Here is a 10920-nt window from a genome sequence, read left to right as displayed (position 1 = left end):
TTCAAGATATGGATTGAAAAATCCCTGGTCAACTGCAATTGAACTACGCAAACCTCTGACGGCAAAGCGAGTCAAAATCGGTTCATGTAAAAAAATAAACGCTGAGCCGCACGGACTATGGATTACCCGTTCCAGTGTAAAGTGGGTACCAAAACTGTTTCCCCACAATCATTTTTCTGTAGCACACGACCGGCGACTACAGACCCGCGACCCTTGTGGTGTCCAGTATATTTAATCATAATGTCCTCCGATCTGTTTAATATACCTTCTAATTGTCTTGCATTTCAACATTCAAAAATTTAGCATTCCGTTGAGAGTGGAAAAGTCCCCTTTATCTTTCGAGGAAAGACCGGAAGCTACCGCGAAAACAGAGGAGCGATTTCGGACGGGGCTCCTCCATTTTCGCGGCACGAGACGAAATATTAAAATACCGGATCACTGTACTCTACGACCCTTCACATATAACCATATCCTCACTGTAATGTCTAGATTCGCCAGATTTTTAAACTCCGAGGCCGGTCCTAAGACCATCCATTTCTGGGTACGTACCCCTAGCCAGCCACTTTGACCCGTACTAACCCGCCAGGCCCCTGTGTGCAAGTGGTCGTTGGTCATTGCGGGTGCCAATGACATTCAGAGACCGGTTGAGAAAATCTCTGGGACTCAGCAGATTGCGTTGTTTGCCACCGGTGCCATCTGGACCAGATGGTGCTTGATCATTAAGCCAAAGAACATCCTCTTGGCCTCCGTTAACTTCTTCCTCGGGTGTGTTGCCGGCTACCAGGTGACCAGAATCTTCAGATACAGATTGAATGAAGGTGACTCCGCCTCTGGTGCCGTCTCCTACATCCTCAGTGGTAAGAACGCCTCCAGCCTTGCCGAGGAGCAGCTCGAACCGGTCCAAGCCAAAGAACTTTAAGACGTCATCGCTCGTGTGCTGGAGCACGTGCCAACATGCTATTTATGATTTAATTGAGAAAACTCACCTATCGTCTTTTGGATGTAGTGCTGTTTGAGCTATGGAGATATGCCCACTGTATGACTCACGTGTTACGACTTTACCGGGGAAATCAGTCAAGTTACGCGAGATTCTTTGCCACCAACCTTGCAAGCGATAGAGCATATGAGGCTACGTTTTCAGGAGACTCAAGTGAGTTTTGCGCATGATTTAGTTAAATTTTTCCTTGTTTTAAAGGCAACATGGGTGATTAAAACTGCGAATGCTGATCAGTGTAGGCTCCGTTTTAGCTAAGTGTAAAAACGTCCAATTATTCATCTTCGCCGAACCAGAGAGTGAGAAATTCTTTCATCTGCTCCTACTTGTGACGGATATTATACTCATATTGTTTTGTGAAGATACAGAAAGTGGGCATAGCATCTGTCTTCATCACTTGCTGTTTGAATACAACTACACTCTATTGCTCTAGGTGCTTCGAACCATTCTCCCTTTCCAATTTGGATGATCTCACTCTACCCACTTTAGGCAAAATTGCAATCTGGTTCGGCTTAAACCACGCGTTAATATTGATGAATGCTGAACTCTCACTTCACGTCAAATTACTATCTCTACACCGTCATATTCGTTAGGCTTAATTATAATACACTGCTCAAAACTCCCGCTGATTACTTCTCATCTATTCCTTCTCGCTGACTGAGCCACTAAGGCCCCCAGCATCAGTCATTTCCTCATCATTGGGAGTGTTTTCTGTTCCGACTGTTCCTTCCCTGGACCCGCTTACGGTCTCATCATACAGTTCGTAGTTTTCTGCCTGCTCGTGGTTAGGATATTCTTCGTCGGCATTGGTCTGCTCTTCACCTTCAATGTTGTTGAAATCGCCTTCGCTATCATTGAGATCGCCTTCATCGTTCAAATCGCCATTATCGGTAAAGCCACCATCTCCATTTAAATCACCAACATTATCATCCAATTCACCTTCAGCATTTGCCTCCTCGCCTTCACGGTACTCATCAGCATTGTCTTCCTCCTCCTCATTTTCTTCCCCCTCATCATAGTATGCATACAAACTCTCGTCAAAGTTCTTCTCCCTGTCGATTACCCCGCGCTCGCGTTTCACCGCCTTGAACTTATCGTCAATCTTCTTCGATATCTTGGATAATTCGTTGTAGGAGGCGACCCACTTGTCATTAGACACCTTGAGGCGCTTGCGAGTGGTAAGAAGATAATCGTGGATGACACCTTGCTTTGTTCTAAAGCGCTGCTCATAGCGGGCGATGTGGTCCACAAACTGGCTGTACGACAACTGGTGGATATCAACCCTCTTGGCGTCCATGTCCAAGGCCTCGGCGCTGATATCAGAGGTTCCGTCCGCAATCTGACTTCGGATGATTTCAAACACTTCCTTAGAGAACTCAAAGCTGACTTCAGCACGCAACTTCGCCGTAGACTTGTCTGACCGGTCAAGCTCTGTCTGAACCTCATTGTTGCGGAAAATAAGCTCCTGATATTCCTGTATCTCGTCCAAATACTGCTGGTATAACGCAATGAGGCGTGTTTCCTCCTCAGACCGCGTTTTCGCTACACTATCAAGGATCCGCACTGGCGACGACCGCAGCAACGCATCCTTGGTGCGCCGGTGACTGTTCTGGAGTCCGGCAGTTTCGAGGAGCAACAGTTTCTGGAAGTACTGGAGCTGGCTTTTGATGGTTTCAGGCAACTGCACAGACCCGCCCTCAGCCGGTGGAGGCAATGTGCTGCTGAACTGGAGGAGCTGGATGTTGAAGTCCACTAACCGCCTGAAGAGCTCTGGCGTCTGGTCAAACTCGCTGAGCTGTCTATTTATATCGGTAATGAATCCATCTGGAGTTGTGTAGTCAGCAGGCATCTCTAGGTGTGATGACAAGATAAAGAGGTGGTTCGGTTTGTAGGAGAAAAGTTAAGCGTCCGGTACATAAGTGCAGGAAAGGGTGCCCATTCCACCTTCAACGACAAAGCAGTACCAAATGTTATACTGTGTCAGGGGCAATATGGAACTTACACCAATTTATTATGAAGTAAGCCAATCGTCTAATCTATAGACTGTCTTTGCTACTTATATTGTATACCACAGAAAACGTTTGCGGGGGTCATGTGACTTGTTTTCGGTGGATGCCAAAGTGAGGAAGTGGAAGGGGCATCTGGTGCTCTAACATCGGGCTAAAAGCTGTATGAAGTGGCAGGTAAAAACCCTTGGGATAATGGAAATTATTATTGGATTGCTGGTATTGACAACAGGGTACTGGGGAGCCCATAACAAGCGCAAGAATACGAGTCTACCATGTTGCGTGTACGGTAAGACGTAGCAAATTCTCCGGTAGCAACCCTTTTGAGTCCCATACATCTGGCTCCAAGCCTATAGTTATTTATATTAAACCTAACAACCCCCATAATAGGAACTTATGAAACGGTACTTAAATGCTAATCTGGTTAAACTTTGGCAAAACCTATACCATCTCCTGCATATACTTAAATGTTTACATTTTGTACTGCGGGTGGGATTGCCACAAGTTCGCAAGTCATTTCCACTAAAAGCTGGGTGCACCTCTCCGTATCTGAGTAATTACAAAGCCGTCCTCATCTGTCATCAGATTACCTGTCCCTTCAGATTTTAAATCTATAACAACCTGAGTAGATCCGTCAATACTCTCCTGTCGCTATCAACCACTTCCTAGGACCTTTCGGGAAACATTCTACCAGGTATCTTCTGATAACCGGTATTTTCTTTTTTAGATCCGCTACAGTCTTCGGTTGAAGCAGACAGATTATCCCCAGTTACAAACCTCCATATCGTCTCGATTGGCACTCACACATTAACCAATCCTAGATCATTTTGCATTCAAATCCCCCCAACCTTCATTTTCATACATGTCCTCTCATTCAGACCTCCGTCGGGCGTTACGGCAGGCGCTCCCGCTCCTCTCAGATGCTAAGCTCTACCAGTCGGCGAAATGGGCCGCGGAGCTTCTCAATGCGGTTCCGGATCCTGAACCGTTTGCCACTGAGCCGCTTTCCAGACTGCCACCCGAAGACGACTGCATCATACTTGCCCGCACATTTTTCGACTGCAAAGAGTTTGATCGGTGTGTGCACGCGCTTAAACCGTGCCTGTCAGCCGAGGCAACGTTTCTCCGCCTTTACGCGATGTACCTCTCGGGCGAGGCCAAGAAGGAGCGCAGCAGTGAAACCGTACTCAGCGCGCAGGACGCAGGTGGCACGCCCAATCTCCAGATGAGCGCCATCGTGCGTGAGCTCGAGGCCTTCCACAAGACCAATAAAACGGAATCCGCACACACCGCGTTGCTTCACTACCTCCATGGGGTGGTGCTCCTCAAACAGAAAAACGCGGGCGCCCAGGAACACCTTGAGAAATCCGTGTGCATGTTCCCGTACAATTGGTCGGCGTGGCAAGAGCTCGGTGCGACACTCGCGACGCCCGACGCAGCACAGGCGTGCGTAGCGCGTCTCCAGAGCCGGCCGGAGTTTGCAGGTGTGCCTGGCGCCATGCTCCAGTTCTTTGAGGTGGTACTCGCACAGGAGCTACTGCCGCACTCGCCGCATCTCCAAGCTCAGCTCGACGAACTAACGGCCCTCTACCCGTCGTTTGCGTTTCTCAAGGTCCAGCGCGCACTCGGAAGTTACCACGCGCTCGACTACGCGGCGGCGGAGGAGCTCTTTGACGAGATCTTGGCGACCGACCCGCTCCGCTTGGATGATATGGACACGTATCTGAACGTGCTCTATGTGATGGAGAAGCGCGCGAAACTCTCGCATCTCGCGCGGTTCGCGGCATCGGTGGACGAGTTCCGCCCTGAAACGTGCTGCGTGGTAGCAAACTACCACTCGCTCAAGGGCGAGCACGAGAAAGCGATTATGTACTATCGGCGCGCGTTGGCATTGAACCGGCGCTGTCTCGCGGCGTGGACGCTCATGGGTCACGAGTTTGTTGAGTTGAAGAACTCGCACGCGGCCATCGAGGCATACCGCCGCGCGCTCGATGCCAATGTGAAGGATTTCCGCGCGTGGTACGGCTTGGGCCAGGCGTACGAGGTGCTCGATATGCACCTCTACGCGCTCTACTACTACCAGCGCGCTGCGAGCTTGCGGCCGCGTGACCGCCGCATGTGGCAGGCTATCGCGCACTGCTACGAGAAGTTGCACAAGTACGCGGAGGCCATCCAGACGTACGAAAAAGCGCTGGGAATTGACGAAGACCCGCTGTTCCAATACAAGCTTGCAACGTTGTACGAGCTTGTGGGGGATGAGGAGCGCGCAAGCGAGTATATGCACATGTGTTTGGATGGGGAGGCGAATGCGCGGTTATGGTTGGCACGGTACGAATTGAAGCGGGGGGGTTATGTGGCGGCGTATGAGTATGCAAATGAGTTTGGGATTGCGAACAGGGGGCTGGCGCAGGATGTGGAGGAGGCCAGGGGAATTGCAAGGGAAGCGAAGAAGCGGATAGTTTAAGTTCAACCAGAAACCCGGATATCGAAATAAAGCCAAATAAGTCGTTTTTCACTTGTGGTGACACTTTTGGCATCTTTTGGGCATTAATTTAACGTCAGAAATCCATCCTGAGATTAGACCTTTTGGGGTTTTTTTCTTTCTTTTCATTAATGGTTTGCTATTAAGTCTAGGTTATATAAATTTAGCTTGTCGCTAACTGTACAATTCGTATCATGTGAATGTGGATCCATTAACTAGCAGATATTCGGAATTTTGTACGAGCAGGAATATTAGTATTAGTATTAAATAGGATTAGGGATAAAAAAAAAGAAAAAATGAATGCAGATGAGGTTACAATTCGTCCTCGAGCCTGCGGAAGGCCGTGTGGTTGTTGACCTGCTGGGTCACGGCCAAGATACTTTCCTTGACGACATGGAAGGCAATGGCCAACTCTTCAACCGAAACACCATCGGTCACACACACCAACAACTCAGGAACCATCGACACAACTTCGTGATGCAAGATGCGCTTCGAGCGGGTAATCAACACGTCACGGCTCTTGCACAACGCGACAATCTTGCTCAAAAGGAAGTTTTCCAAGTTGTAGGTTTCATCTAAAAAGTATTCAGCCTCAAGGCCCCGGCTCCAAGCCTGCGCGACGGCCGACTGGGGCCCACCGTAGACCGGAGGCAACTGCAACATCTCCCTGTACTTTGGCGACAAGCGCATGTGGATGACCGGGGACAGTGGAATGGACTTCACAAGCACGAACGGCTGCAAGGACCGGTCGCTGCTGAACAATTCGGATAGGCTCTCGGACTTGGTGTTGAGCGAAGCCACAATCTTAGACTCAGCCTCGGAAGTGAGGTCGCCGTTGGTGATCAAGTGCAAGGCTGTGGAGGTGACTCTGGCACAGTATGGGGGCAAGGAGGCGGAGAAAACAAAGGCAAGGGACGAAATCCGCTGGTGCTGGATCATATCTGACTCACCCACGCAGAACCCTCCGGACGAGGCAAAAGCCAAGGCCATGGACCCGGTGGTGATCTCAATGCTGGAGCGTGGGATGCCAAAGAGCTCGGGCAAGCCTCTCCCGGTCTTGCCCAACACCCCGATGGAATACGATTCGTCGAGAAACAAGCGGTAACGGTACTTCTCCTTCAACTCAACGAGCTTATGCAAGTCGGGGTAGTCTCCGAAGTTGACAAACAAGCCCTCCGACACAATGAAGCGTCTGGTGATCGGCTTTTCTTCGGCCAAGCCCGGCTGCAACTCCTGCAAGATCTCCTCGAGGTGGTCCATGTCGTTATGGTTGAACCACTGAACGCGGCAGCGTGACATCTTCAACGCGTTTTGGGTGGAAACGCCCACACCGGAGTCCACGATGCACAAGTCACCGCGCTTCACGAACGACGGAAGCACCGATGTGTTGGTGTTAAAGTCCTGTCCGTACACCATCGCGCGCTCCGCGCCCAAAAACTCCGCAAGATCCTCCTCCGCACGTACGTGGTAGTCCTGTGTCCCGTAGAAGTTTGGCGGCCCGCACGCGCCAACCCCAGACTTCATGATTGTCTGCTTCGCGGCGGCTTTAATCACGGCATTGCTGTTGAAGTTGAGGAAGTCAAGCGACGCGAGGTTGAGTACGTCACGCGCATCAACACATGCATGCGGTCCCACACTCCCCTGCGTCACGGGAATGTCCGCAAGCTGCCACTTTTCGAGTTCGCCGAGCGGGAACGCCAACGGCTCCGGCTCCCACTCCTGGCACAAATCATCAACCTCCTTCTCCGAAAGCTTCGCGAGTGTCGGCTTGTTCGCTTGCTTTTTGGAAGAGAGGAAATATTTGACGGCAAAGAGTAATAATGCAAGCTCAAACACCGATCGGAGTGGGTCATCCTTGTATGACGCCTTGATATAGCCGATGACGATGCTTGCGCCAGGAAGGCCCGCGAAACGACGGTACAGATCGAGTACGTAGATGTGGATGTTGTTCAACGACTCTGGGATCACTATCGTGGTGGTTGACATGATTAAGGTAGTTTCGCAGTGGGCTGGAGTCCGATGGGAGATGTGACTGTGCACTTTGATCAAGTGTTGACGCCGAGCGTAACGTAATTTTTGCCCGCGCGAGGTGGTAAGCGCACGCATGACGAGGCCGAGGTTTGGGCCGTGAGGCAACGATATAAGGGAAAGAGAAACAAAGGCTGCGTTTTAATGCTCTAAGTGATTTTTTTTAAAGCTCACAGTTTTTACTTGATAGATTTTGGGAAGTTATGCCGCTTGGTATATCTCGTTAACGGGGGTCAGGCAGGGAGGGTCGCTCCGCTCGGACAGTTTGGTACTGTGCATGGTGAAGTTCGATATGCACGTCGACACTGGAACGAACTTAATAAGGTATGAGTGTGGTAGGGCATTCGTAGTACAATCAAGCCGTTTAACGTTTCATGGGATTATTTTTCGGACTCTAAAATAAATATCTGAAGCATGGGGCAGGGCTGAAGGTTGGCATGTGATAACAGCTGGTGGCTCGGGCTATGCAAGGTGAAATCCGGGTCGATGGGGAAGATACTGGCTGTAGTGCCGAACGTACACTGTGTAGTGGCCAATTGTATTACAATGGCGGTTTTAATGGAGATTTAATCTTCGGCATTTTTCGTATACCATTCAGTTCAGCTACAGGGCCGTGAAACTATGGCGGGGTGTAACAAGCCCCGGCGTTGCCCCTGTGCGGTGAATAAGCATAGCAGCCTGGACTTCGGGGTTAGTGCCAGCTGGCTAGATTAACCGTAAGGATGATAGTTTTCTATCGTTTTTTAGGTAACCAGTAAGTAACAAGGTTAATAGCAGAATACAAGAGTCGCTTACTGACCGTCCCCGTATGCGCAATCTCGTTGCCAAACCTCGAAAGCGTAGATGTGAGTGGCCTACCACGCAGACACCAAGACTAGCTTTGACAGCTGATCTAAAGTTCCTGAAAGGGCTAAACACTATGGTTCAAAAAGAGAAATCTCCGAAACCGGGAATCGAATCCGGATTTGGGAGGTGAGAGCGCCCTGTGCTAGCCATTACACTATTTCGGAGTGAGTTCTGTTCTGAAGCTTCACATACACTTGTATCAGTTACTGAGCTTTTTTTTTTATGTTAGCATGCCCGATCGAAACTATAACTAGCATTTTTTGAAAAACACCATTCCCATGATATCCTATTGCATCTCTTTATCCCGCCTGGTGTCACTGTTTAACTGATTACTTCTTATCAAAACTGCAGCTAAGCTGCTGGGCAAGGTATAGCAAATACTGCAATCTATTACGGAAAGAGATCCAAAGCAAAACCACGATCTCTCTATGGTAGTTTACATCACTAGCGAGAGCAAGAATATTAGCATGCTCCATCTCCTCTTTTGCTTCCCAAGAAGACTCAAATTATCCGCCCCGCCTTCCCATGCAATAACACTTGGCGTGGAAAACGAATAGCTGGAGTTGGTTATAACGGCAGCTACCGGTGTAGAATAGGCTGTGACAGAAATGTCTTTTCTCGGGGTGGTGGTCACTGTGGTTGTGGCGGTAACTAGGACAGTGGTAAGACCATAATATGTCGTTGCTTCCGCTGAAGTGGCGGTTGTGAGTGCTTCGGTACTTGTAGCGATGGATTCAACCAGAGTTGGAGTTGCAGGGTAGGTGTATACACGAGTGAATTCGGAAGTGTAGGAAGTCCCGACACATATGACCGTCCAGCTAGCTGACTGTGAGTACAGAGGATTTTCGTGAGTGGTATGCGTAGTTACTTGGGTTAACGTGGTGGCTCCCTCTTCAGGACAGTCAATCACAGTAACGGTAACTGGAGCGAGGTTTATTGTGGAGGTAATAACAATTTGGTCTCTCTTGAGAGGTACGTTAAACATGACCAGCTGGGAATAACATGCAGTGGTGTACCCCACAGAAAAGCCCACCAGTGTTTTAGTAACTAAAACTAGAAAGTCGGTTATAGTGGCCGTATTTGGGGTGGTGGAAGCCGATATAGACGTAACCAATCCAGTAGAGGTTGTGGGAGTGTTAACCAAGGTTATGGAAGTTATGATTTGGGTATCAGAAGCGCCAGCCACAGAGGACGTAGTTGGGGTGTAAGAGGTGTCATCCTGAAATAAGGTACTAGTGGGAGTGACGGTATTAGGCCCTGTTGTGGTATCAACTGATGGCTCAACGAAGCCAGTCCAAGATAGGGTACCTTGCAACGATTCAGCGGTAGTTATCACGTCGCCAGCATTGCCGAACTCGGGATTCGTCTAATGTGTTAGTATTTGTGCGCATATACCTAACTTGAACTTTTTGGCCGGTCAAGGTAATAATCACTCTATAAATGTAAACAGGGGTGGACTCATCCACGGCAGAAGCTTGATTTGCAAGCATTGCGATTAAAAGATAGAGTATCCACCTGGATAAGAGAGGTGAATTAGTCATTATGAGTAGTTTTACTGGAAACTTAGATGTAAGTAGAGTGTTGTAGCTTTAAGGGTGATAGGTAAACCAGGGAAAGTTGCAGAATTTAAAGGAAATAGAAAATTTGCTGCAAAATTCGACTCCTTGACAAGAACTTCCTGAGACCGATGTTTCTGCGTGAGTAGCACAGCAGTCTTGTTTTGCATTTAGGGGTAGCTAAATGCTGTATATGCATAAAACTCCGAGTTGCGCGTAGACACCTTTCCTGTTCTTCCAATTATGGTAATTCTAAGCAAACCACTATTCTATCAGCAGTTGTAACCATTTATTTTGGAGCTTGATTCTGCTGATTCTCAGGGGCCTAATCGGATAGTCTAAGGCCGTACTACATAGCACGCGTATCATACACTTGCACCACCACCTCTCATCGTCTCATATCTCGTGGTGAGTATCTATCATTCACCCTTTTTGCTTCAGTTATGCATCTAACACTGTCAAGGCAACCTCAACCTCGCTACACTTTCGGCGCACCTAAAACTTTAATCGCAGTATGCTCCGGAATAAGCTTCCAACTCCAAGCCCAGTTCTAGATGTCAAATCGAGAAAATGGTGGTTCGTAGACTCTTAAAACGGGGCCGAGAGACTTCCCCGCGTGGATGTCGCTTCCGATCTGAGATTGTAACCCTCAGGTGATGCGATAAGGAAAACTGTGGGGGAGTTCATGGCGCAGGACCTGCGGCAGTCTTATCAGCGCACAGACCCCACTCCAGAAATGATAACAATAACCTCCAAATCAAAGCAATATCTGAAAAAAAACAATCCTTCTGCTATATTGCTTCCCCTCCTTCACGTGGGATAAGGAGGGTTCATGTGTCACTTGAATTTGCATTCTGCTCAGCCCCTTTAGGCAATCCTGAGGGGTACGACCCCACGTTCGGCTGTCAGACACGTGCGGATCAATGCGTACACGACTGACAGAAACGCTGACCATGGACTCAGACATTTGGCTGACAGAGAATCCCACCTCTACGTTCTGCCCCCCCC

General features: G+C 49.0%; 5 protein-coding genes and 1 non-coding gene across 6 annotated transcripts; 2 read left to right on the top strand and 4 right to left on the bottom strand.

Annotated features, from left to right (window-relative positions):
* Nucleotides 1-478: 478 nt before the first annotated feature.
* On the top strand, nt 479-1327 carry BABINDRAFT_161968 (mitochondrial pyruvate carrier; the record flags this gene model as incomplete). Its single annotated transcript, XM_019129100.1, has 2 exons — nt 479-541; nt 587-1327. The coding sequence occupies 2 exons, from the start codon at nt 482-484 to the stop codon at nt 917-919; spliced, it is 393 nt and encodes a 130-aa protein (XP_018984912.1). The 3' UTR covers nt 920-1327.
* A 246-nt stretch (nt 1328-1573) lies between these two features.
* On the bottom strand, nt 1574-2972 carry BABINDRAFT_161967 (uncharacterized protein). Its single transcript, XM_019129099.1, has one exon. The coding sequence runs from the start codon at nt 2841-2843 to the stop codon at nt 1635-1637; it is 1209 nt and encodes a 402-aa protein (XP_018984911.1). The 5' UTR covers nt 2844-2972; the 3' UTR covers nt 1574-1634.
* An 890-nt stretch (nt 2973-3862) lies between these two features.
* CDC23 (anaphase promoting complex subunit) lies at nt 3863-5464 on the top strand (the record flags this gene model as incomplete). Its single annotated transcript, XM_019131806.1, has 1 exon — nt 3863-5464. The coding sequence occupies one exon, from the start codon at nt 3863-3865 to the stop codon at nt 5462-5464; it is 1602 nt and encodes a 533-aa protein (XP_018984910.1).
* Nucleotides 5465-5794: 330 nt separating this feature from the next.
* Nucleotides 5795-7468, bottom strand: BABINDRAFT_167426 (serine C-palmitoyltransferase; the record flags this gene model as incomplete). Its single annotated transcript, XM_019130513.1, has 1 exon — nt 5795-7468. One exon carries the CDS (start codon nt 7466-7468, stop codon nt 5795-5797), a length of 1674 nt encoding a protein of 557 aa, XP_018984909.1.
* A 980-nt stretch (nt 7469-8448) lies between these two features.
* On the bottom strand, nt 8449-8520 carry BABINDRAFT_t219. The gene has a single exon. It is a non-coding gene; the product is annotated as a tRNA-Glu (tRNA).
* A 272-nt stretch (nt 8521-8792) lies between these two features.
* BABINDRAFT_167425 (uncharacterized protein) lies at nt 8793-9897 on the bottom strand (the record flags this gene model as incomplete). Its single annotated transcript, XM_019130512.1, has 2 exons — nt 8793-9722; nt 9757-9897. 2 exons carry the CDS (start codon nt 9895-9897, stop codon nt 8793-8795), a joined length of 1071 nt encoding a protein of 356 aa, XP_018984908.1.
* Nucleotides 9898-10920: the final 1023 nt, after the last annotated feature.

Source organism: Babjeviella inositovora, assembly GCF_001661335.1.
Source record: "Babjeviella inositovora NRRL Y-12698 unplaced genomic scaffold BABINscaffold_7, whole genome shotgun sequence".
NCBI classification, from domain to species: Eukaryota; Fungi; Ascomycota; class Pichiomycetes; order Serinales; genus Babjeviella; species Babjeviella inositovora.
This window is presented reverse-complemented; position numbering and strand designations above follow the sequence as displayed.

What these genes read in the sequence shown, in the direction of transcription:
- BABINDRAFT_161967 (XM_019129099.1), bottom strand. Translation starts at nt 2,843, where the DNA reads ATGCCTGCTGACTACACAACTCCAGATGGATTCATTACCGATATAAAT.